Source organism: Trifolium pratense, linkage group LG4 (genome assembly GCF_020283565.1).
Source record: "Trifolium pratense cultivar HEN17-A07 linkage group LG4, ARS_RC_1.1, whole genome shotgun sequence".
Taxonomy (NCBI): Eukaryota; Viridiplantae; Streptophyta; class Magnoliopsida; order Fabales; family Fabaceae; genus Trifolium; species Trifolium pratense.
In genome coordinates, this window is record NC_060062.1 from 23,659,962 (window position 1) to 23,685,643 (window position 25,682).

General features: G+C 33.1%; 2 protein-coding genes and 1 pseudogene across 2 annotated transcripts; all 3 read right to left on the reverse strand.

The window, feature by feature from the left end:
* Positions 1-1,074: 1,074 nt before the first annotated feature.
* Positions 1,075-3,468, reverse strand: LOC123881412 (annotated as a pseudogene).
* Positions 3,469-7,792: 4,324 nt separating this feature from the next.
* On the reverse strand, positions 7,793-10,183 carry LOC123882014 (small ubiquitin-related modifier 1-like). The gene is made up of 3 exons (XM_045930794.1): positions 10,000-10,183; positions 8,158-8,307; positions 7,793-8,069 (listed from the first exon to the last, which is right to left on the reverse strand). The coding sequence occupies exons 1-3, from the start codon at positions 10,093-10,095 to the stop codon at positions 7,974-7,976; spliced, it is 342 nt and encodes a 113-aa protein (XP_045786750.1). The 5' UTR covers positions 10,096-10,183; the 3' UTR covers positions 7,793-7,973.
* A 4,323-nt stretch (positions 10,184-14,506) lies between these two features.
* Positions 14,507-16,895, reverse strand: LOC123882160 (small ubiquitin-related modifier 1-like). The gene is made up of 3 exons (XM_045930969.1): positions 16,711-16,895; positions 14,872-15,021; positions 14,507-14,783 (listed from the first exon to the last, which is right to left on the reverse strand). The coding sequence occupies exons 1-3, from the start codon at positions 16,804-16,806 to the stop codon at positions 14,688-14,690; spliced, it is 342 nt and encodes a 113-aa protein (XP_045786925.1). The 5' UTR covers positions 16,807-16,895; the 3' UTR covers positions 14,507-14,687.
* Between the last annotated feature and the right edge of the window lie 8,787 nt (positions 16,896-25,682).

The following is a 25,682-nucleotide window of genomic DNA, read 5'->3' on the forward strand; positions in this document are numbered from 1 at the left end:
CTTGCTATAACAAGTAATCATCATTGGCTTCATTGAAAATATATATAATCACGTTTGAAAATATAAATACTAGTAGTAATCAAGAAGACAGGTGAAAGATTCAATTTTCGTTTTTCAGTATGAAATGTTAAACAGTGAAGTTGATCTTACGCCGCAGAAAACAGCTACAAGAGAGTTTGAAGGGATGGCGAGAGTTTATATAGGAAACCGGAAAAAATTAAAACCCTATCCCACTTTTATTTTTCAGTCATATACATTTTCTTAAAAGAAAATATTTAATTAATTTATTAGTTTAATATGCCTACATAGTCTTTTTAGAATTTCTACTCAATTCTTTTGATGACTCAGAAATCGAATAATATTGATATGACTTGAACGATTTAATAATATGTCTCCATTAACCATCCCACCGCATAAAATTCACACCAAACAAAGGATATTAAGGATTTTACCAGACGTTCAATTACAATTTTGCTAAACTTGCTTATACAACAAAACGTATCAACTCGAAAGACAGACCTTGGAGTTGGAATTTGAAGTTTCAATTTAAGAACCTCTTGTAACAAAAAAGGAGTACGTTGGGATCAATTTAAAATTACGCAAATACAACGATAAATTTGTACACGTTTAACTTTGATCTGTGTGGAAACAACTGTAAGCATTAACCTAATAAACTAAAACCAATAATGAGAGAGAGCATAGGGTTGATAATTACTTTGCACAAATCTGAATTGCATTCAAAATTGCCAGGGACTTTTTAGCAATTCAAATGAATGGAACACCTATTTTTTTACCAAAAAAAACAGTGCAACAAAAACTTTCACTTCATTTCTATTGTCAAAAAAAGAAAAAACTTTCATTTATAATATATGGTGTAGATGGCATAAAACTACTGATGGTATTGGTATGTTTGAATATATATCTTTCAAGTATGCGCGATTAGTATTCTATATAATAATTCTAAACTTTCATTACTTGCTCGCTTCGAATGAGTCATGACAAAACAAGCATACAATCATAAACAAACCCAGATTAGCAGACAAGAGAGAGATATTCCAAGACAACATTATACAGTAGGCTCAAAAAGGTCAAACTATTAATAGAATACTTCAGATTTCATAGTTGATGTCACTGACAACTGCTCAAGAGCATGCATGTCAGATTTTTCAAATACAGCTAGGATAAAGAGGTCTAACAATCTCATATTGCAAATCCATAGGATACATACACCCAAATAACTACTCCCTAATTATGTATTGAAGTTTTCACAGAACCAGCAGAACAACCTAAAACAGCAGGGCTCCACCAGTTTGGTGCAACATAGCATCGATCTCATCTCCATCTTCCATTTCAAGCTGAAGGACAATGAATAAAGAATTTAGTGTTATGCATAGTTTATTGCATATATTTCCGGTGTTAAAAAAGTCAACGAGAAGGACAAACCTCATCAGGAGTCTGTTCTGCACGGAGACGGCGACCATCAAATAAGAAGGCAATTGAGTTCAGGTCGACAGATTGTCGATCACAGTAAGCATTCATCAGCTTCTTCAGCTGAGTGTTTCTCTTAATCCTAAAAAATACTTCATTTCCGTCCTACAATAATATAAAAATTACTTAGGACAACGACTCGCTGTGATGCAAATAAATGTTATATAGTGCATAACAAAATAACATTGATTAGATCATATAACTATGACCATCGTATGAATACATCCAAAAACTGACTTCAAGGTAATCACCGTGTTATCAAATAGCAGCAACGATATATAACATAACAATTAAACGCTGACTTCAAGGTAATCACCGTGTTATCAAAAAGCAGCAATAACATATAACATAAACATTAAATAAACAGGTTTTAGAGGGTCAGGGGTTCTGGTGGTGAAGGGAACTTAATGGAAGAAGGGCAAAGGGAACAAATAATTGTTTACTGGTAATAATAACTTGAATCAGGAATCATCAAACAATCACAGAAATAAATGTGCAAATATAAGACATCACAACTACAATCAAATTGAGAAAGTCCACACAAAATCATATCTATAAATTCAACAGAGATAATATCCCTAAAAATACAAGTGGAAGAACTTTCGGACAAAGAGAAACCTTGCACAACAAAATCTACCACAATAACAATCTAAGACCTATAAGCATCATGACCAAAAAATTAATATCGAAGTTTGCATTTAAACCAAAAAATTCCTCATTTATACTTAATTTTTAAACTTAAATTTAGAGACGCCAAAAAATAGTAACATAGTACACAATTTTTGGGTATGCGGTACGGTACACTACCTGTAATGTATTCATAAACTGTCAACCTCTATTTTTTCAATCATGTTTACTAAATTGGTCTCGATATTGTTACCTTAAAGGGAAGGTTTAGTGAATCTAAATAAAAACAAATCAATCAATGAAATGTCTGTCCAACTAATAATACACAGTCTTAGACTAATCTTCATGTCTTCTGCATTGGAAAACAGCCTATCATCCTTATCATTAGCATATAGTTTCATAGTTTCATTACCCTTCTAATCATAGCCTAACCCAAACCAACTTATACATGAAAAAACACCCAAATTCGAAATTCACTGGTGGTTTGACAGAATTTAGTGACCTAGCATTGAATTCTAATACATTTAAAAATAAAATAACAAAAAAAACTGACAAACCCTAAACTCACTGGCATACTAAAGCATCATAATCTTGCATCGAATTTAACAACTGATATATCAAAGAACCCCAATCGGTGACTCACTTGGGTTTCTCAAAATTCTGTAACTATGAATCTAATCCTAATACTTTCAAAAATGAAACAACAATAAAAAAATTACAAATCGTCAATTCACATACTGAAACTCAAACATAATACTCTCTCGCATAGTTGCATTAAACAAAAAAACTCTCTGTATACATAACATCATCATTGTTACTTGAATTTAACATATATTCCATATCAGCAACAAAGAGATCTAAATAGATAATGAAATCTAACACAGTATACTAACAATTTAGAGATTATATACATGATTAACACTAATTTAACGAACAATCTTTATTTCAATGACTAAAACTAATACAAACATACACAAAAATATAACACACAACGAATATTACTTTTCTTCTTCATTTTTTTAACAGAAAAAAAAAAAACAATATTACTGAAAACTAACACGAATAGAACGAAAACATAATTTCCAGTCACAGATAAAGTAAAGTAAAATTAATAAAAAAATAATAACGAAAACAAAAAGGAACGAAAATTGATCGATCGGAAAAACGAACCTGGCCTTTGACCTTCAAATTGATGTGAGCGATGTCGTTAGGTTTCTTGTCTTCCTCGGCGTTGGGAGTAGGGTTAGGGTTTGGAGTAGCAGACATCGTGGTTCTTCTTCTTCTTCTTCTTCTTCTTCTTCTCTCTGAAAATTAGGGTTCTATTTCGAATCTGATTTTGAAGTGTGTGTGTGTGTCAGTTTTGCTTTTTTATTAAGCTTCCTTAATGGGCTTTTTATAGTGGGCTTGAATGGTCCAGTTTATAAACGTTTCGAATTCAAGCAATAAATTGTCGTGAGAAGACGTGCACCGTAATTCGTACATTTACACCTCCCTTTATTTGTTTTGTTTTTTACTAAGGATAGTTACATGTACGATGTACTTATTAATTTCTTTTCTTTCTTTTTCTTTTTTCTGTCGTTAGCCTTCTGGTTCCAGGAAGAAGGGGTCCCAGTATTCCACCAAAAATTGAACTTAGTTTTCCCGAACGATCTGTCTTAAAGGATATTATTAACCACTTGAAGTTAATGTATTGGTTTACGTAACTAATTTCATTTACTATATATTATTTTTTTTAAAAAAAAATACTATATATTATTATATATTAAAATCCTGTTAATTTTTAATTAACAATTTATTACCCCATGTGTTTCAATTGAGTTAGCAATATTGTAACCCGAAAAAATTGAGTTAGCAATATTTCTTTTTTCTAGTATTTCGGGACACTGTTTAGCATTTTTTTTTATTTTGAGTTAAAAACATTTCTTACGATAATAATTAATTGTGTTAATTTCAATTTCAAAGAGTTTCAGTTACTAAAATGCACTCTTATTAGTAAGTTGAAATAATAAGAAATTAGTGAAAAAAACAAATAAATATAGTATTGGTAAGGAACAAATAATTTAAGGCCTAATGGCTAATACAATCAATACTTGGTCGGTTACTATAAAAATTGTTTTGTACCGATGCCACTAATACATCAACTGAATTATCCCTATGCAACGTTGGGAAAGTTCCAACACACTACAATTACTGTACAATGTGTAGCTCTTGCATCTCTTGGAGTAGTACAATTTTAGCCTTTGAGATACATCACATTCACATGAAGTGCATACACCGTGATAACGAATCTACCGTGGCTTCGAAGATTACTCCAAGGCATTTGATTTCATTTAGTCAAATGCTCCAATTTGACTTCACATTAATATAAGATGAGAAAAGGTACAAGTAGTATTTCTAGTAGTGAAAATATAAGATGAAAATATATAGTTTGAAGTTCATTTTTTATGTTGTTTGTCAACGATCAGGATTAACTTAATTGAATTTGGATTTTAGTAGTATATAATATATATTTTAATCAAAATATTCTAAAGTAAATTATTACAATTGTTATGTTCTAGATGCATGTTTTGCATCAAACGGTCGTTACTAATTTTTTAACACATCTCTCAAATATCAAGTTACATGTATATGGGGAAAAAAATGACAAGAGGGGGGCCTCAGCCCCTACTTACCCCCCTTATGTTCGTCCCTAGTACAAGTAGTATTTCTAGTAGTGAAAAAAGTATGAAAAATGCTAAACATATTTTTGGTACATTGGTTAACGAAATAAAAAAGATAATAAAATTCTAGAAATATTTTAAAAAAATATTTTTTACTTAAAGTTTTTGTTTTTGTTTTCATTTTTATATGACAACTATTTAACATGACCAAAGGGTACGTGTAGTACTAGTATTCCCCTTACAACAAAGACTTGGTCAAATGATTGAATGTCACACCAACAACACACACTATGGACCATTTCATACAATGTTTAAGTGAACTAAGGAAGCTCTCAAAAAGGACCTACATGTAGGTATGACAACAGGACTGGGTGGAAGACGAGTTTTGCACCCTCCAAATCAAAATCCATGAGATTGAGTATTCTAATATCCTTTGCAATTTTTAATAGAGATCAAAAGTAAAACTTTAAATTCATATTCGACGGAGTTCGGTATCTTGATAGGGTTCAGGTATCCCCATCTAGCCTCATCTCTGTCTAGCCAAAACTATTATATTTCAACATTATAATTTTTTTAAACAAAAAAAAATAGAGAAAATATGGATGCATTTTGCCTAAATATAATAATAAACATGTGAATGTATTTAAAAATTTGTTTAAGGGTTTCAAATCTATGAGAGGTAAGATATAATTTTGATATAAGTGTTGTGGGTTCAGAGATGGGTTCAAGTAGGTATCAATGTTCTCATTACTTATCCCACCCTCCCATTTTGAAATTAAAAAAAAAAAACTCAAACTCAGTTAATTCAGAGTTTCCCAATCAACTTCAGGGTAGGTATCCACATGTACGGGTTCTATTGTCATGCCTACGACATGTTCACAGGCAATACAAATTGCTCTCTAAACCACCAAAAGATTGCATTCCATAGTTCATACTATCATCGCAAACAGACATGAGACAAATAAATTGTTCTGGACTGGCCTAAGCCCAACTAGGTGTCGAGCACAACCCACTTAGGCGTCGACCTCGGGCCAATGACATGATGACCCAGACCCACACACTCTTGCTCAACGGCCATAGAAGCTTGCACTTCTGTAATAGTCAACATCAGAATAATTGTCGTTTATTACTAATCATGGCTTTTCAATTGTTATTCTAACATCCATTAATGTTGATGTCGCAAAAACCGCCCACATTGATGGATTTGTCCCCACATTGGGGCTATATACATCATTCTCGTGTAGAAGGATCAGGTAATCTGACTTCCCTACTCTCAAACCTCTCATTTCACTCATATACTTACTTGAGCGTCGGAGTATATTGCATGTACATGATATTGTGTCCGCAAACGTACAACTCTGTCATAGTAATCAGATATCGATCTCACAAAGACTCGCGTTACAAAAGTTTCGTTTCGTATATTAACTAATTGAAGGTATAAAATTAAAATTAAGATGAGATTGAATTGGCTTATTAGGAATAAAATAAAGAAAATAATAAATATATCAATAAGCATCATAGAATTACAGGTCATCACAATTATGTTAGTTATTAATCCTCTCCTCACTCTAAAGTGATCAACTTGATTAAAGATGGTATACTTAAATTACTTACGTTCTCTTTCAAGACAATAAACAGAACTGTTAGCATAAGCGTGTCTTAACCCAACCTAATCCCCTATTTTTACGGTTACTAGACTAGTGAACCCAATAAGTTTCATTCCTCTTCCGCCCTAAAAGTAAGTATATGTGTAAGGATATGAATTACATAATCTCCATCAAGGGACATCGTCATATTTTAGAATTGGAACACTCAAAACATTGGTAAGAACATGTAGAAAACTCGTAAAGAAAACTAGAATTATAAAAGTACTATATATCATTGCAAAATAAAGAGTTGCGGAATTTTTACTAGTGTTGAAGCCTCATTTACAATATGATTTTTTGCTCTATTAATAACGTAGAAGGTTTCAATGACCAAATAAATTAAGTGATTGCTCAAATTACACAAAGAAAAACTTTTAAAATACAATAGACATATTGCCACGACCATGCATGGTGAGATTGACATGGACCGTGGCAAGCACAAACTTTACAAGAACCATGCTTTTGGCATGGTTGCTAGTACACAAGCACATGGACGATTGGCACGGATGTGTGGCTTGGCTGATAAGCTTTCTTTGATTTCTCTTGCTCTTTAGTCTCCAAAAATGCTCATTAAAATTCACTAAATCACTTAATAGTACTTCAAAGTTTTTTTTTTAGACAAAAAAAAAGTGTTTTTTTTTTAAAAAAAAACATTTTTAAAATTACTTCAAAGTCTTTGTATAAGATGAATGACTCATAAAAGCTCCATTTATCATCACTTTTCATTCAATAGACATATTGAATGAAAAGTTTTAAAATACTTTTAAAATACACAAAGAAAAACTTTTAAAATACAATAGACATATTGCCACGACCATGCATGGTGAGATTGACATGGACCGTGGCAAGCACAAACTTTACAAGAACCATGCTTTTGGCATGGTTGCTAGTACACAGGCACATGGATGATTGGCACGGATGTGTGGCTTGGCTGATAAGCTTTCTTTGATTTCTCTTGCTCTTTAGTCTCCAAAAATGCTCATTAAAATTCACTAAATCACTTAATAGTACTTCAAAGTTTTTTTTTTAGACAAAAAAAAAGTGTTTTTTTTTTAAAAAAACATTTTTAAAATTACTTCAAAGTCTTTGTATAAGATGAATGACTCATAAAAGCTCCATTTATCATCACTTTTCATTCAATTTCCATCACCTAATCCATACTCCACTTATTATTAAAAAACAAACAAAATGTAGTAAAGATAGTACAAATTTTAAATAGAACATAAAATAACTATAGAAAATAGCTAAATAAAATAGGCATAAAATATACCTATCAAATTCCTCCATGCTTGAATCCTTGCTTATCCTCAGGCAAAATTGCATTGATAAAAAAAAATCAAGCACAATAAAATTGAAAAAAAAAACTTAACATAGCAAAATACTCATGCAGGCGACATACTCATTCAAATTAGAGAATTGACAGCTACAATCTAAATTAGAGTTAAACTCCACAAAAGTATAATTTCTCAATGATCAAACCTCACAAAATCACTCAAAGTATATAACGGATGAGTTGATTTTTCACTCAAGATTCAAGAATCATAAAAAAAAATCACTCAAATAGAGTGGCGAAGCTTTGACAATTTGCTTTAACAGAACCAGTTTGGTGCAACATAGCATCGATCTCATCTCCATCTTCCATTTCAAGCTGAAGGACAATGAATAAAGAATTTAGTGTTATGCATAGTTTATTGCATATATTTCCGGTGTTAAAAAAGTCAACGAGAAGGACAAACCTCATCAGGAGTCTGTTCTGCACGGAGACGCCAACCATCAAATATGAAGGCAATTGAGTTCAGGTCGACAGATTGTCGATCACAGTAAGCATTCATCAGCTTCTTCAGCTGAGTGTTTCTCTTAATCCTAAAAAATACTTCATTTCCGTCCTACAATAATATAAAAATTACTTAGGACAACGACTCGCTGTGATGCAAATAAATGTTATATAGTGCATAACAAAATAACATTGATTAGATCATATAACTATGACCATCGTATGAATACATCCAAAAACTGACTTCAAGGTAATCACCGTGTTATCAAATAGCAGCAACGATATATAACATAACAATTAAACGCTGACTTCAAGGTAATCACCGTGTTATCAAAAAGCAGCAATAACATATAACATAAACATTAAATAAACAGGTTTTAGAGGGTCAGGGGTTCTGGTGGTGAAGGGAACTTAATGGAAGAAGGGCAAAGGGAACAAATAATTGTTTACTGGTAATAATAACTTGAATCAGGAATCATCAAACAATCACAGAAATAAATGTGCAAATATAAGACATCACAACTACAATCAAATTGAGAAAGTCCACACAAAATCATATCTATAAATTCAACAGAGATAATATCCCTAAAAATACAAGTGGAAGAACTTTCGGACAAAGAGAAACCTTGCACAACAAAATCTACCACAATAACAATCTAAGACCTATAAGCATCATGACCAAAAAATTAATATCGAAGTTTGCATTTAAACCAAAAAATTCCTCATTTATACTTAATTTTTAAACTTAAATTTAGAGACGCCAAAAAATAGTAACATAGTACACAATTTTTGGGTATGCGGTACGGTACACTACCTGTAATGTATTCATAAACTGTCAACCTCTATTTTTTCAATCATGTTTACTAAATTGGTCTCGATATTGTTACCTTAAAGGGAAGGTTTAGTGAATCTAAATAAAAACAAATCAATCAATGAAATGTCTGTCCAACTAATAATACACAGTCTTAGACTAATCTTCATGTCTTCTGCATTGGAAAACAGCCTATCATCCTTATCATTAGCATATAGTTTCATAGTTTCATTACCCTTCTAATCATAGCCTAACCCAAACCAACTTATACATGAAAAAACACCCAAATTCGAAATTCACTGGTGGTTTGACAGAATTTAGTGACCTAGCATTGAATTCTAATACATTTAAAAATAAAATAACAAAAAAAACTGACAAACCCTAAACTCACTGGCATACTAAAGCATCATAATCTTGCATCGAATTTAACAACTGATATATCAAAGAACCCCAATCGGTGACTCACTTGGGTTTCTCAAAATTCTGTAACTATGAATCTAATCCTAATACTTTCAAAAATGAAACAACAATAAAAAAATTACAAATCGTCAATTCACATACTGAAACTCAAACATAATACTCTCTCGCATAGTTGCATTAAACAAAAAAACTCTCTGTATACATAACATCATCATTGTTACTTGAATTTAACATATATTCCATATCAGCAACAAAGAGATCTAAATAGATAATGAAATCTAACACAGTATACTAACAATTTAGAGATTATATACATGATTAACACTAATTTAACGAACAATCTTTATTTCAATGACTAAAACTAATACAAACATACACAAAAATATAACACACAACGAATATTACTTTTCTTCTTCATTTTTTTAACAGAAAAAAAAAAAACAATATTACTGAAAACTAACACGAATAGAACGAAAACATAATTTCCAGTCACAGATAAAGTAAAGTAAAATTAATAAAAAAATAATAACGAAAACAAAAAGGAACGAAAATTGATCGATCGGAAAAACGAACCTGGCCTTTGACCTTCAAATTGATGTGAGCGATGTCGTTAGGTTTCTTGTCTTCCTCGGCGTTGGGAGTAGGGTTAGGGTTTGGAGTAGCAGACATCGTGGTTCTTCTTCTTCTTCTTCTTCTTCTTCTTCTCTCTGAAAATTAGGGTTCTATTTCGAATCTGATTTTGAAGTGTGTGTGTGTGTCAGTTTTGCTTTTTTATTAAGCTTCCTTAATGGGCTTTTTATAGTGGGCTTGAATGGTCCAGTTTATAAACGTTTCGAATTCAAGCAATAAATTGTCGTGAGAAGACGTGCACCGTAATTCGTACATTTACACCTCCCTTTATTTGTTTTGTTTTTTACTAAGGATAGTTACATGTACGATGTACTTATTAATTTCTTTTCTTTCTTTTTCTTTTTTCTGTCGTTAGCCTTCTGGTTCCAGGAAGAAGGGGTCCCAGTATTCCACCAAAAATTGAACTTAGTTTTCCCGAACGATCTGTCTTAAAGGATATTATTAACCACTTGAAGTTAATGTATTGGTTTACGTAACTAATTTCATTTACTATATATTATTTTTTTTTAAAAAAAATACTATATATTATTATATATTAAAATCCTGTTAATTTTTAATTAACAATTTATTACCCCATGTGTTTCAATTGAGTTAGCAATATTGTAACCCGAAAAAATTGAGTTAGCAATATTTCTTTTTTCTAGTATTTCGGGACACTGTTTAGCATTTTTTTTTATTTTGAGTTAAAAACATTTCTTACGATAATAATTAATTGTGTTAATTTCAATTTCAAAGAGTTTCAGTTACTAAAATGCACTCTTATTAGTAAGTTGAAATAATAAGAAATTAGTGAAAAAAACAAATAAATATAGTATTGGTAAGGAACAAATAATTTAAGGCCTAATGGCTAATACAATCAATACTTGGTCGGTTACTATAAAAATTGTTTTGTACCGATGCCACTAATACATCAACTGAATTATCCCTATGCAACGTTGGGAAAGTTCCAACACACTACAATTACTGTACAATGTGTAGCTCTTGCATCTCTTGGAGTAGTACAATTTTAGCCTTTGAGATACATCACATTCACATGAAGTGCATACACCGTGATAACGAATCTACCGTGGCTTCGAAGATTACTCCAAGGCATTTGATTTCATTTAGTCAAATGCTCCAATTTGACTTCACATTAATATAAGATGAGAAAAGGTACAAGTAGTATTTCTAGTAGTGAAAATATAAGATGAAAATATATAGTTTGAAGTTCATTTTTTATGTTGTTTGTCAACGATCAGGATTAACTTAATTGAATTTGGATTTTAGTAGTATATAATATATATTTTAATCAAAATATTCTAAAGTAAATTATTACAATTGTTATGTTCTAGATGCATGTTTTGCATCAAACGGTCGTTACTAATTTTTTAACACATCTCTCAAATATCAAGTTACATGTATATGGGGAAAAAAATGACAAGAGGGGGGCCTCAGCCCCTACTTACCCCCCTTATGTTCGTCCCTAGTACAAGTAGTATTTCTAGTAGTGAAAAAAGTATGAAAAATGCTAAACATATTTTTGGTACATTGGTTAACGAAATAAAAAAGATAATAAAATTCTAGAAATATTTTAAAAAAATATTTTTTACTTAAAGTTTTTGTTTTTGTTTTCATTTTTATATGACAACTATTTAACATGACCAAAGGGTACGTGTAGTACTAGTATTCCCCTTACAACAAAGACTTGGTCAAATGATTGAATGTCACACCAACAACACACACTATGGACCATTTCATACAATGTTTAAGTGAACTAAGGAAGCTCTCAAAAAGGACCTACATGTAGGTATGACAACAGGACTGGGTGGAAGACGAGTTTTGCACCCTCCAAATCAAAATCCATGAGATTGAGTATTCTAATATCCTTTGCAATTTTTAATAGAGATCAAAAGTAAAACTTTAAATTCATATTCGACGGAGTTCGGTATCTTGATAGGGTTCAGGTATCCCCATCTAGCCTCATCTCTGTCTAGCCAAAACTATTATATTTCAACATTATAATTTTTTTAAACAAAAAAAAATAGAGAAAATATGGATGCATTTTGCCTAAATATAATAATAAACATGTGAATGTATTTAAAAATTTGTTTAAGGGTTTCAAATCTATGAGAGGTAAGATATAATTTTGATATAAGTGTTGTGGGTTCAGAGATGGGTTCAAGTAGGTATCAATGTTCTCATTACTTATCCCACCCTCCCATTTTGAAATTAAAAAAAAAAAACTCAAACTCAGTTAATTCAGAGTTTCCCAATCAACTTCAGGGTAGGTATCCACATGTACGGGTTCTATTGTCATGCCTACGACATGTTCACAGGCAATACAAATTGCTCTCTAAACCACCAAAAGATTGCATTCCATAGTTCATACTATCATCGCAAACAGACATGAGACAAATAAATTGTTCTGGACTGGCCTAAGCCCAACTAGGTGTCGAGCACAACCCACTTAGGCGTCGACCTCGGGCCAATGACATGATGACCCAGACCCACACACTCTTGCTCAACGGCCATAGAAGCTTGCACTTCTGTAATAGTCAACATCAGAATAATTGTCGTTTATTACTAATCATGGCTTTTCAATTGTTATTCTAACATCCATTAATGTTGATGTCGCAAAAACCGTCCACATTGATGGATTTGTCCCCACATTGGGGCTATATACATCATTCTCGTGTAGAAGGATCAGGTAATCTGACTTCCCTACTCTCAAACCTCTCATTTCACTCATATACTTACTTGAGCGTCGGAGTATATTGCATGTACATGATATTGTGTCCGCAAACGTACAACTCTGTCATAGTAATCAGATATCGATCTCACAAAGACTCGCGTTACAAAAGTTTCGTTTCGTATATTAACTAATTGAAGGTATAAAATTAAAATTAAGATGAGATTGAATTGGCTTATTAGGAATAAAATAAAGAAAATAATAAATATATCAATAAGCATCATAGAATTACAGGTCATCACAATTATGTTAGTTATTAATCCTCTCCTCACTCTAAAGTGATCAACTTGATTAAAGATGGTATACTTAAATTACTTACGTTCTCTTTCAAGACAATAAACAGAACTGTTAGCATAAGCGTGTCTTAACCCAACCTAATCCCCTATTTTTACGGTTACTAGACTAGTGAACCCAATAAGTTTCATTCCTCTTCCGCCCTAAAAGTAAGTATATGTGTAAGGATATGAATTACATAATCTCCATCAAGGGACATCGTCATATTTTAGAATTGGAACACTCAAAACATTGGTAAGAACATGTAGAAAACTCGTAAAGAAAACTAGAATTATAAAAGTACTATATATCATTGCAAAATAAAGAGTTGCGGAATTTTTACTAGTGTTGAAGCCTCATTTACAATATGATTTTTTGCTCTATTAATAACGTAGAAGGTTTCAATGACCAAATAAATTAAGTGATTGCTCAAATTACACAAAGAAAAACTTTTAAAATACAATAGACATATTGCCACGACCATGCATGGTGAGATTGACATGGACCGTGGCAAGCACAAACTTTACAAGAACCATGCTTTTGGCATGGTTGCTAGTACACAAGCACATGGACGATTGGCACGGATGTGTGGCTTGGCTGATAAGCTTTCTTTGATTTCTCTTGCTCTTTAGTCTCCAAAAATGCTCATTAAAATTCACTAAATCACTTAATAGTACTTCAAAGTTTTTTTTTTAGACAAAAAAAAAGTGTTTTTTTTTTAAAAAAAAACATTTTTAAAATTACTTCAAAGTCTTTGTATAAGATGAATGACTCATAAAAGCTCCATTTATCATCACTTTTCATTCAATAGACATATTGAATGAAAAGTTTTAAAATACTTTTAAAATACACAAAGAAAAACTTTTAAAATACAATAGACATATTGCCACGACCATGCATGGTGAGATTGACATGGACCGTGGCAAGCACAAACTTTACAAGAACCATGCTTTTGGCATGGTTGCTAGTACACAGGCACATGGATGATTGGCACGGATGTGTGGCTTGGCTGATAAGCTTTCTTTGATTTCTCTTGCTCTTTAGTCTCCAAAAATGCTCATTAAAATTCACTAAATCACTTAATAGTACTTCAAAGTTTTTTTTTTAGACAAAAAAAAAGTGTTTTTTTTTTAAAAAAACATTTTTAAAATTACTTCAAAGTCTTTGTATAAGATGAATGACTCATAAAAGCTCCATTTATCATCACTTTTCATTCAATTTCCATCACCTAATCCATACTCCACTTATTATTAAAAAACAAACAAAATGTAGTAAAGATAGTACAAATTTTAAATAGAACATAAAATAACTATAGAAAATAGCTAAATAAAATAGGCATAAAATATACCTATCAAATTCCTCCATGCTTGAATCCTTGCTTATCCTCAGGCAAAATTGCATTGATAAAAAAAAATCAAGCACAATAAAATTGAAAAAAAAAACTTAACATAGCAAAATACTCATGCAGGCGACATACTCATTCAAATTAGAGAATTGACAGCTACAATCTAAATTAGAGTTAAACTCCACAAAAGTATAATTTCTCAATGATCAAACCTCACAAAATCACTCAAAGTATATAACGGATGAGTTGATTTTTCACTCAAGATTCAAGAATCATAAAAAAAAATCACTCAAATAGAGTGGCGAAGCTTTGACAATTTGCTTTAACAGAACCAGTTTGGTGCAACATAGCATCGATCTCATCTCCATCTTCCATTTCAAGCTGAAGGACAATGAATAAAGAATTTAGTGTTATGCATAGTTTATTGCATATATTTCCGGTGTTAAAAAAGTCAACGAGAAGGACAAACCTCATCAGGAGTCTGTTCTGCACGGAGACGCCAACCATCAAATATGAAGGCAATTGAGTTCAGGTCGACAGATTGTCGATCACAGTAAGCATTCATCAGCTTCTTCAGCTGAGTGTTTCTCTTAATCCTAAAAAATACTTCATTTCCGTCCTACAATAATATAAAAATTACTTAGGACAACGACTCGCTGTGATGCAAATAAATGTTATATTGTGCATAACAAAATAACATTGATTAGATCATATAACTATGACCATCGTATGAATACATCCAAAAACTGACTTCAAGGTAATCACCGTGTTATCAAATAGCAGCAACGATATATAACATAACAATTAAACGCTGACTTCAAGGTAATCACCGTGTTATCAAAAAGCAGCAATGACATATAACATAAACATTAAATAAACAGGTTTTAGAGGGTCAGGGGTTCTGGTGGTGAAGGGAACTTAATGGAAGAAGGGCAAAGGGAACAAATAATTGTTTACTGGTAATAATAACTTGAATTAGGAATCATCAAACAATCACAGAAATAAATGTGCAAATATAAGACATCACAACTACAATCAAATTGAGAAAGTCCACACAAAATCATATCTATAAATTCAACAGAGATAATATCCCTAAAAACACAAGTGGAAGAACTTTCGGACAAAGAGAAACCTTGCACAACAAAATCTACCACAATAACAATCTAAGACCTATAAGCATCATGACCAAAAAATTAATATCGAAGTTTGCATTTAAACCAAAAAATTCCTCATTTATACTTAATTTTTAAACTTAAATTTAGAGACGCCAAAAAATAGTAACATAGTACACAATTTTTGGGTATGCGGTACGGTACACTACCTGTAATGTATTCATAAACTGTCAACCTCTATTTTTTCAATCATGTTTACTAAATTGGTCTCGATATTGTTACCTTAAAGGGAAGGTTTAGTGAATCTAAATAAAAACAAATCAATCAATGAAATGTCTGTCCAACTAATAATACACAGTCTTAGACTAATCTTCATGTCTTCTGCATTGGAAAACAGCCTATCATCCTTATCATTAGCATATAGTTTCATAGTTTCAATACCCTTCTAATCATAGCCTAACCCAAACCAACTTATACATGAAAAAACACCCAAATTCGAAATTCACTGGTGGTTTGACAGAATTTAGTGACCTAGCATCTAATTCTAATACATTTAAAAATAAAATAACAAAAAAAACTGACAAACCCTAAACTCACTGGCATACTAAAGCATAATAATCTTGCATCGAATTTAACAACTGATATATCAAAGAACCCCAATCGGTGACTCACTTGGGTTTCTCAAAATTCTGTAACTATGAATCTAATCCTAATACTTTCAAAAATGAAACAACAATAAAAAAATTACAAATCGTCAATTCACATACTGAAACTCAAACATAATACTCTCTCGCATAGTTGCATTAAACAAAAAACTCTCTGCATACATAACATCATCATTGTTACTTGAATTTAACATATATTCAATATCAGCAACAAAGAGATCTAAATAGATAATGAAATCTAACACAGTATACTAACAATTTAGAGATTATATACATGATTAACACTAATTTAACGAACAATCTTTATTTCAATGACTAAAACTAATACAAACATACACAAAAATATAACACACAACGAATATTACTTTTCTTCTTCATTTTTTTAACAGAAAAAAAAAACAATATTACTGAAAACTAACACGAATAGAACGAAAACATAATTTCCAGTCACAGATAAAGTAAAGTAAAATTAATAAAAAAATAATAACGAAAACAAAAAGGAACGAAAATTGATCGATCGGAAAAACGAACCTGGTATATGACCTTCAAATTGATGCGAGCGATGTCGTTAGGTTTCTTGTCTTCCTCGGCGTTGGGAGTAGGGTTAGGGTTTGGAGTAGCAGACATCGTGGTTCTTCTTCTTCTTCTTCTTCTTCTTCTCTCTGAAAATTAGGGTTCTATTTCGAATCTGATTTTGAAGTGTGTGTGTGTGTCAGTTTTGCTTTTTTATTAAGCTTCCTTAATGGGCTTTTTATAGTGGGCTTGAATGGTCCAGTTTATAAACGTTTCGAATTCAAGCAATAAATTGTCGTGAGAAGACGTGCACCGTAATTCGTACATTTACACCTCCCTTTATTTGTTTTGTTTTTTACTAAGGATAGTTACATGTACGATGTACTTATTAATTTCTTTTCTTTCTTTTTCTTTTTTCTGTCGTTAGCCTTCTGGTTCCAGGAAGAAGGGGTCCCAGTATTCCACCAAAAATTGAACTTAGTTTTCCCGAACGATCTGTCTTAAAGGATATTATTAATCACTTGAAGTTAATGTATTGGTTTACGTAACTAATTTCATTTACTATATATTATTTTTTTTTTTAAAAAAATACTATATATTATTATATATTAAAATCCTGTTAATTTTTAATTAACAATTTATTACCCCATGTGTTTCAATTGAGTTAGCAATATTGTAACCCGAAAAAATTGAGTTAGCAATATTTCTTTTTTCTAGTATTTCGGGACACTGTTTAGCATTTTTTTTTATTTTGAGTTAAAAACATTTCTTACGATAATAATTAATTGTGTTAATTTCAATTTCAAAGAGTTTCAGTTACTAAAATGCACTCTTATTAGTAAGTTGAAATAATAAGAAATTAGTGAAAAAAACAAATAAATATAGTATTGGTAAGGAACAAATAATTTAAGGCCTAATGGCTAATACAATCAATACTTGGTCGGTTACTATAAAAATTGTTTTGTACCGATGCCACTAATACATCAACTGAATTATCCCTATGCAACGTTGGGAAAGTTCCAACACACTACAATTACTGTACAATGTGTAGCTCTTGCATCTCTTGGAGTAGTACAATTTTAGCCTTTGAGATACATCACATTCACATGAAGTGCATACACCGTGATAACGAATCTACCGTGGCTTCGAAGATTACTCCAAGGCATTTGATTTCATTTAGTCAAATGCTCCAATTTGACTTCACATTAATATAAGATGAGAAAAGGTACAAGTAGTATTTCTAGTAGTGAAAATATAAGATGAAAATATATAGTTTGAAGTTCATTTTTTATGTTGTTTGTCAACGATCAGGATTAACTTAATTGAATTTGGATTTTAGTAGTATATAATATATATTTTAATCAAAATATTCTAAAGTAAATTATTACAATTGTTATGTTTTAGATGCATGTTTTGCATCAAACGGTCGTTACTAATTTTTTAACACATCTCTCAAATATCAAGTTACATGTATATGGGGAAAAAAATGACAAGAGGGGGGCCTCAGCCCCTACTTACCCCCCTTATGTTCGTCCCTAGTACAAGTAGTATTTCTAGTAGTGAAAAAAGTATGAAAAATGCTAAACATATTTTTGGTACATTGGTTAACGAAATAAAAAAGATAATAAAATTCTAGAAATATTTTAAAAAAATATTTTTTACTTAAAGTTTTTGTTTTTGTTTTCATTTTTATATGACAACTATTTAACATGACCAAAGGGTACGTGTAGTACTAGTATTCCCCTTACAACAAAGACTTGGTCAAATGATTGAATGTCACACCAACAACACACACTATGGACCATTTCATACAATGTTTAAGTGAACTAAGGAAGCTCTCAAAAAGGACCTACATGTAGGTATGACAACAGGACTGGGTGGAAGACGAGTTTTGCACCCTCCAAATCAAAATCCATGAGATTGAGTATTCTAATATCCTTTGCAATTTTTAATAGAGATCAAAAGTAAAACTTTAAATTCATATTCGACGGAGTTCGGTATCTTGATAGGGTTCAGGTATCCCCATCTAGCCTCATCTCTGTCTAGCCAAAACTATTATATTTCAACATTATAATTTTTTTAAACAAAAAAAAATAGAGAAAATATGGATGCATTTTGCCTAAATATAATAATAAACATGTGAATGTATTTAAAAATTTGTTTAAGGGTTTCAAATCTATGAGAGGTAAGATATAATTTTGATATAAGTGTTGTGGGTTCAGAGATGGGTTCAAGTAGGTATCAATGTTCTCATTACTTATCCCACCCTCCCATTTTGAAATTAAAAAAAAAAAACTCAAACTCAGTTAATTCAGAGTTTCCCAATCAACTTCAAGGTAGGTATCCACATGTACGGGTTCTATTGTCATGCCTACGACATGTTCACAGGCAATACAAATTGCACTCTAAACCACCAAAAGATTGCATTCCATAGTTCATACTATCATCGCAAACAGACATGTGACAAATAAATTGTTCTGGACTGGCCTAAGCCCAACTAGGTGTCGAGCACAACCCACTTAGGCGTCGACCTCGGGCCAATGACATGATGACCCAGACCCACACACTCTTGCTCAACGGCCATAGAAGCTTGCACTTCTGTAATAGTCGACATCAGAATAATTGTCGTTTATTACTAATCATGGCTTTTCAATTGTTATTCTAACATCCATTAATGTTGATGTCGCAAAAACCGTCCACATTGATGGATTTGTCCCCACATTGGGGCTATATACATCATTCTCGTGTAGAAGGATCAGGTAATCTGACTTCCCTACTCTCAAACCTCTCATTTCACTCATATACTTACTTGAGCGTCGGAGTATATTGCATGTACATGATATTGTGTCCGCAAACGTACAACTCTGTCATAGTAATCAGATATCAATCTCACAAAGACTCGCGTTACAAAAGTTTCGTTTCGTATATTAACTAATTGAAGGTATAAAATTAAAATTAAGATGAGATTGAATTGGCTTATTAGGAATAAAATAAAGAAAATAATAAATATATCAATAAGCATCATAGAATTACAGGTCATCACAATTATGTTAGTTATTAATCCTCTCCTCACTCTAAAGTGATCAACTTGATTAAAGATGGTATACTTAAATTACTTACGTTCTCTTTCAAGACAATAAACAGAACTGTTAGCATAAGCGTGTCTTAACCCAACCTAATCCCCTATTTTTACGGTTACTAGACTAGTGAACCCAATAAGTTTCATTCCTCTTCCGCCCTAAAAGTAAGTATATGTGTAAGGATATGAATTACATAATCTCCATCAAGGGACATCGTCATATTTTAGAATTGGAACACTCAAAACATTGGTAAGAACATGTAGAAAACTCGTAAAGAAAACTAGAATTATAAAAGTACTATATATCATTGCAAAATAAAGAGTTGCGGAATTTTTACAAGTGTTGAAGCCTCATTTACAATATGATTTTTTGCTCTATTAATAACGTAGAAGGTTTCAATGACCAAATAAATTAAGTGATTGCTCAAATTACACAAAGAAAAACTTTTAAAATACAATAGACATATTGCCACGACCATGCATGGTGAGATTGACATGGACCGTGGCAAGCACAAACTTTACAAGAACCATGCTTTTGGCATGGTTGCTAGTACACAGGCACATGGACGATTGGCACGGATGTGTGGCTTGGCTGATAAGCTTTCTTTGATTTCTCTTGCTCTTTAGTCTCCAAAAATGCTCATTAAAATTCACTAAATCACTTAATAGTACTTCAAAGTTTTTTTTTTAGACAAAAAAAAAGTGTTTTTTTTTTAAAAAAAACATTTTTAAAATTACTTCAAAGTCTTTGTATAAGATGAATGACTCATAAAAGCTCCATTTATCATCACTTTTCATTCAATAGACATATTGAATGAAAAGTTTTAAAATACTTTTAAAATACACAAAGAAAAACTTTTAAAATACAATAGACATATTGCCACGACCATGCATGGTGAGATTGACATGGACCGTGGCAAGCACAAACTTTACAAGAACCATGCTTTTGGCATGGTTGCTAGTACACAGGCACATGGACGATTGGCACGGATGTGTGGCTTGGCTGATAAGCTTTCTTTGATTTCTCTTGCTCTTTAGTCTCCAAAAATGCTCATTAAAATTCACTAAATCACTTAATAGTACTTCAAAGTTTTTTTTTTAGACAAAAAAAAAGGTTTTTTTTTTAAAAAAAACATTTTTAAAATTACTTCAAAGTCTTTGTATAAGATGAATGACTCATAAAAGCTCCATTTATCATCACTTTTCATTCAATTTCCATCACCTAATCCATACTCCACTTATTATTAAAAAACAAACAAAATGTAGTAAAGATAGTACAAATTTTAAATAGAACATAAAATAACTATAGAAAATAGCTAAATAAAATAGGCATAAAATATACCTATCAAATTCCTCCATGCTTGAATCCTTGCTTATCCTCAGGCAAAATTGCATTGATAAAAAAAAATCAAGCACAATAAAATTGAAAAAAAAAACTTAACATAGCAAAATACTCATGCAGGCGACATACTCATTCAAATTAGAGAATTGACAGCTACAATCTAAATTAGAGTTAAACTCCACAAAAGTATAATTTCTCAATGATCAAACCTCACAAAATCACTCAAAGTATATAACGGATGAGTTGATTTTTCACTCAAGATTCAAGAATCATAAAAAAAAAAAAAAAACGAAGTTCCTACCACCAGTTTGACCATATACCTGTGTTGTCCTTAAATCCCTTTTTTTTTTAAAGCAAATTTAATTAGTTCAATTGACATTTTTTAAAATAGAGTGGTGAAGTTTTGACAATTTTTCTTATTTCGATTTGAGCATGATTTTTGATTCAGATATACATACGTTGGTTTAAAAGGACAACTATATATTTTTTGGGATTTCTCTTGATTCGAGTAATTGTTTCCTTTTTATTTTATCATTAGTCGTTTGAGAATAAACCGTTTTTTGGGATAAATAACATACGAGTCTGATTACCCATCTTAGTTCGAATAATTGTCTTTTATCGACTTTCATTCACTAACTTGTTCTTTTTCGTTTGCTGTATTATTGCATCCACATATACTTTTCAAACTTGAAAGGAAATATGAAATAAATTCAAAAAGACACCACAAAATTTCTACAATGTCATTCTCACCTCCAAAGTTTAATCTTAAGATAAAATTTCAATGCGATTACAAGGTAAGTTCTAGAGAAAACAACACCAACGAGATCAACTCGCTCAAGTGAAGAAGATGGCAAGATTTTGCATTTTTAATCAATGACCCTTAATTGGCTAAATTTTTCACATTTAATAGTTGGACGTATTGAAGATATTGAATTTTCCAAAATAGAGAGATCGATTGAAATATAACATACTGTATATTATTGTGTCAATTGAGGAAAAGTTTGATATATATATATATATATATATATATATATATATATATATATATATATATATAAGTAGTAGTGCCGTTGTAACTATATAAGATAAAATATAATATTATTCACATATTAAGCTAAGTTGATCAAATCACATTAACTAATACTAATTACAAATTAAACTAATTCAGTCACGTAATATCAATAGGTAAAAGAAGAAAAACCATAGTAAGTGATAAACTATATTTATCAATTGTAGCAAATAATTCTTCTCATGGTTATCCTAAGTCCTCAACCAACGTACAAAGAGGCATCCACCATCCAAAATTCTCTTCCGATCTGTCAAAGCGTAAATTATCCTCCATTTCAAGCTTAACTACACACAAAATACACGATGAGCCCAACCCTTGAGAGATTAATTACACATATCAACCAAATTAGCTCTTGTTGGAATCCTTTGAAGTAAACGCCTATAAATTTCACCCGTTATCAATAATTACCTCCCTTCAAAGTTCAAACACGTTTGATGGTATGAACGCACATTTGAGTGTTTCTAACGTAAAACCAAACTCACAAATTATCCATAACCAAGCTTAATTTTGGTAGTAGAATGAATATTTACAAAAGTTTCACTTTGTTATAAAAAAAGTTGTACCTTTGTTTTGGATAAAAAAAGTTGTACTTTTGATTTAGATTGTGAAGAAATACTACTAGTGATCTTAACTGTTGATCAGAACAGGTAGAAGGCCAGCTGGAAGTCCGTTGAGCAGGTGATAGGCAGCAATCCGAGCAGATGGTCCACGGAGGGGGGGTTGTACCTGCAGGTGCTCCGATGCCAAAGTCAGACAAGGAATATAGAGAGCAAAGAGGTACTTAGAGAGAAGTTAGAGAGAGAGAGTAATTGTAATAATGAATAGTGTCTACCTTGCTCTCCCAAGAGGGAGAGTATTTATAGCCCCCAGCTCTGGGCCAAAGGTCCTCTTAGTGGGCTGGACTAGCCAAGGCCCATTAAGAGGGACTGCCAAGATATCACCCTTAGATGGTGGGTAGAGTAGTAATTTTACCCTATCTTGGTGGAGAGGTTGTGCCATGCTGACATGGAGGTGATTGGGCAAGCCATGTGGACTTTGTGAGGGTCTAGGTGGACTAGCATTAGTCTAGTCCAGAACAGGAGCCCCCCAAGTCGTTGCTCCTAGGCATAGGAGTGATGACTTTAGATGTGTGCCCAAGTGTAGAAGGAAATCTCCTTGCAACCTCTCTTGAACAAAAGTGGACGAGGAAGTTGCTCGTCAAAGCCTTGCTCGTAGCAAGTATCTGCAATGTTTTGCTCGAATCGATTTTTCGAGGGTGTTTAATACCCTGCTCGTGATTATGGTTACGAGGAAGTATGTGTTGCTCGTATCTCCTGCGAGGAGATATTGCACAAGATGGAACAGTTGCTCGTTGCTATCGCGAAGAGATACCAACGAGAAGTTTTGTTGCTCGCAAATGATGACGAGGAGATGATTTTTCAAGAAAGCATTGTTGCTCATTGCTATGACGAGGAAGTTATCAACGAGGGGTTTTATTGCTCGTTACTATGACGAGGAGGTTAGTAACGAGGAGGTTTTATTGCTCGTTACTATGACGAGGAGGTTAGTAACGAGGAGGTTTTATTGCTCGTTACTATGACGAGGAGGTTAGTAACGAGGAGGTTTTGTTACTGGGAATGCGAAAGGGCGCATTTACTGCTTTGATTTTTACGAGGGAGTGTAAGGACCATTGGATCAAAGCGTCTCTTCACTCCCCTGGCTTGATCTATATAACAGAGGAGAGTGAACTTCATTCTTACTTTTCACTCTCTCTCTTCAATTGTGAATTCTCTGAAGTTTCAACTTACTAGTCAAATCGTTCTCCAGATCTCATTCATATTCAAGGTAATTCTTTCAAATTTTCCTCTTTAGATCCGTTTTTTGTCATTTCTGCCCAGTTTTGGGCGTTTTTTCATGAAGATTGTATGAATTTATGAACATTAGGATGAATGTGCCGGGCACCATATGAACTTGGTACCGGGGAGATTTCCTCCCATTTGAAACTCTAGGTTAGATAACTAGTGACGGGGAGCCTATCTCCCCGTTTGAAACTTTAGATAGTTTATTTTAAGATCCGGGGAGCCTATCTCCCCGTTTGAAACTTTAGATAGTTTGTTTAGGTGACGGGGAGCCTATCTCCCCGTTTTAAACTTTAGATAGTTTTACTTCGTGACGGGGAGCCTAGCTCCCCCCTTTTTAACTTAGAAAAATTTGCATGAAATTTGTTGTTTAAATTTCATGCCGGGGAGCTTATCTCCCCGTCTTTCACCTGGGCTACCCTCCTCGGTTTGATTTTAATTGCCATTTGAAAAGGGCTTTGGTCGGGGACAGCGTCCTCGTCCTATCCTGCGCCCTTTCACTTGAATTGCGGTGAAAGGGTGGATTTGATCATCGAATTCACTTTGTTTTTGCTGCATTTCAGGTTGTAAAATGTCAGAGTCCGAGGAGGTTGTGGAAAGCCAGGGTGCGGAGAAGTATACATTGGTCGACTGCATAACCGACCCTGCGCTGGACTGGGTTGCTCCAGAACCTCGGGGAATAGCCTCGGCGCTTACTTCCCAGGATCCAAGATTATATATGACCGTCGAGCAGCCGAGAGCAGACGGGCTTCAAAATTGGTCGACCCGTATACCCGGGGAGGGTGAACGGGTGTGCTCGTCTTTTGCCGGGCACGACTTTGCTATGTATGAATTTGTGTTTAAGGAGATGGGGCTCAGGTTGCCGTTCAGCCCCTTTGCGGCCAGCGTGCTTAAAGCCTTGCAGGTGGCTCCGTCGCAGCTGCATCCGAATTCATGGTCTTTTATCATGGGGTTCGAGCACCTCTGCACGTATAGGAGTGTTCGTCCCACTCTTCCTCTTTTCTTTAGAATTTTCAAGATTCAACGTAAGCCGACGAGGGAGGTTGGGCGTGCCCCTCGTCAGAATTGGGTTTCCTTAAAGCATCACGAGGATGTCAAACTGTTTAAAATGTTTGTGGATTCTATCAAGGACTTCAAGGAGAGGTATTTCATCATCCGGCCAGAGTCTCCAGCTGCCCGGGAGAGTTTGTTGGAACTGGAAGAAGATAGGGACGAGCAGGGTGTTGCTCGTAAAGATGACAACGGGCAAGTTGTCTTCCGAGCAGTTCCTAAGTTCCCCCTTAGTTGGTCGTATGATCACTTCTGGAAGGAACCTAAGGAGTATACTACCGGGGACGCAGATTTGTCTCCCGAGGAGATGGCTGCCTTTGAAAATTTAAAGGCCTTTGTGGCCGGTTTTACTCCGGGCATCTGGACGACTCGTAAGGGAGTCACACTAAGGGACGAGCATGGGAAGGCGAAGGTCTCTCCCCGCTTTATAAATACTAGGAACCTCCTTAAGTGTAAGAATGCCGGGGAGGTTAGGCTGTGCTTGGGTATTTCTTCTTTTCTATTTTTAACTTAGAAAAATTTCTGTTATTGTTGTGTGTATTCCTCGTGCTTTACTAACGTGCTCGTCTTTTATTTGCAGACGAAATGGAAACCATTGCCGAGCGCATGCTG

Coding starts and splice junctions, on each gene's coding strand:
- LOC123882014 (XM_045930794.1), bottom strand. CDS start 10,095: ATGTCTGCTACTCCAAACCCTAACCCTACTCCCAACGCCGAGGAAGAC. Junction 8,308..9,999: donor ATTTGAAGGTCAAAGGCCAG/GTTCGTTTTTCC, acceptor ATATTATTGTAG/GACGGAAATGAAGTATTTTT. Junction 8,070..8,157: donor CAGAACAGACTCCTGATGAG/GTTTGTCCTTCT, acceptor ATTGTCCTTCAG/CTTGAAATGGAAGATGGAGA.
- LOC123882160 (XM_045930969.1), bottom strand. CDS start 16,806: ATGTCTGCTACTCCAAACCCTAACCCTACTCCCAACGCCGAGGAAGAC. Junction 15,022..16,710: donor ATTTGAAGGTCATATACCAG/GTTCGTTTTTCC, acceptor ATATTATTGTAG/GACGGAAATGAAGTATTTTT. Junction 14,784..14,871: donor CAGAACAGACTCCTGATGAG/GTTTGTCCTTCT, acceptor ATTGTCCTTCAG/CTTGAAATGGAAGATGGAGA.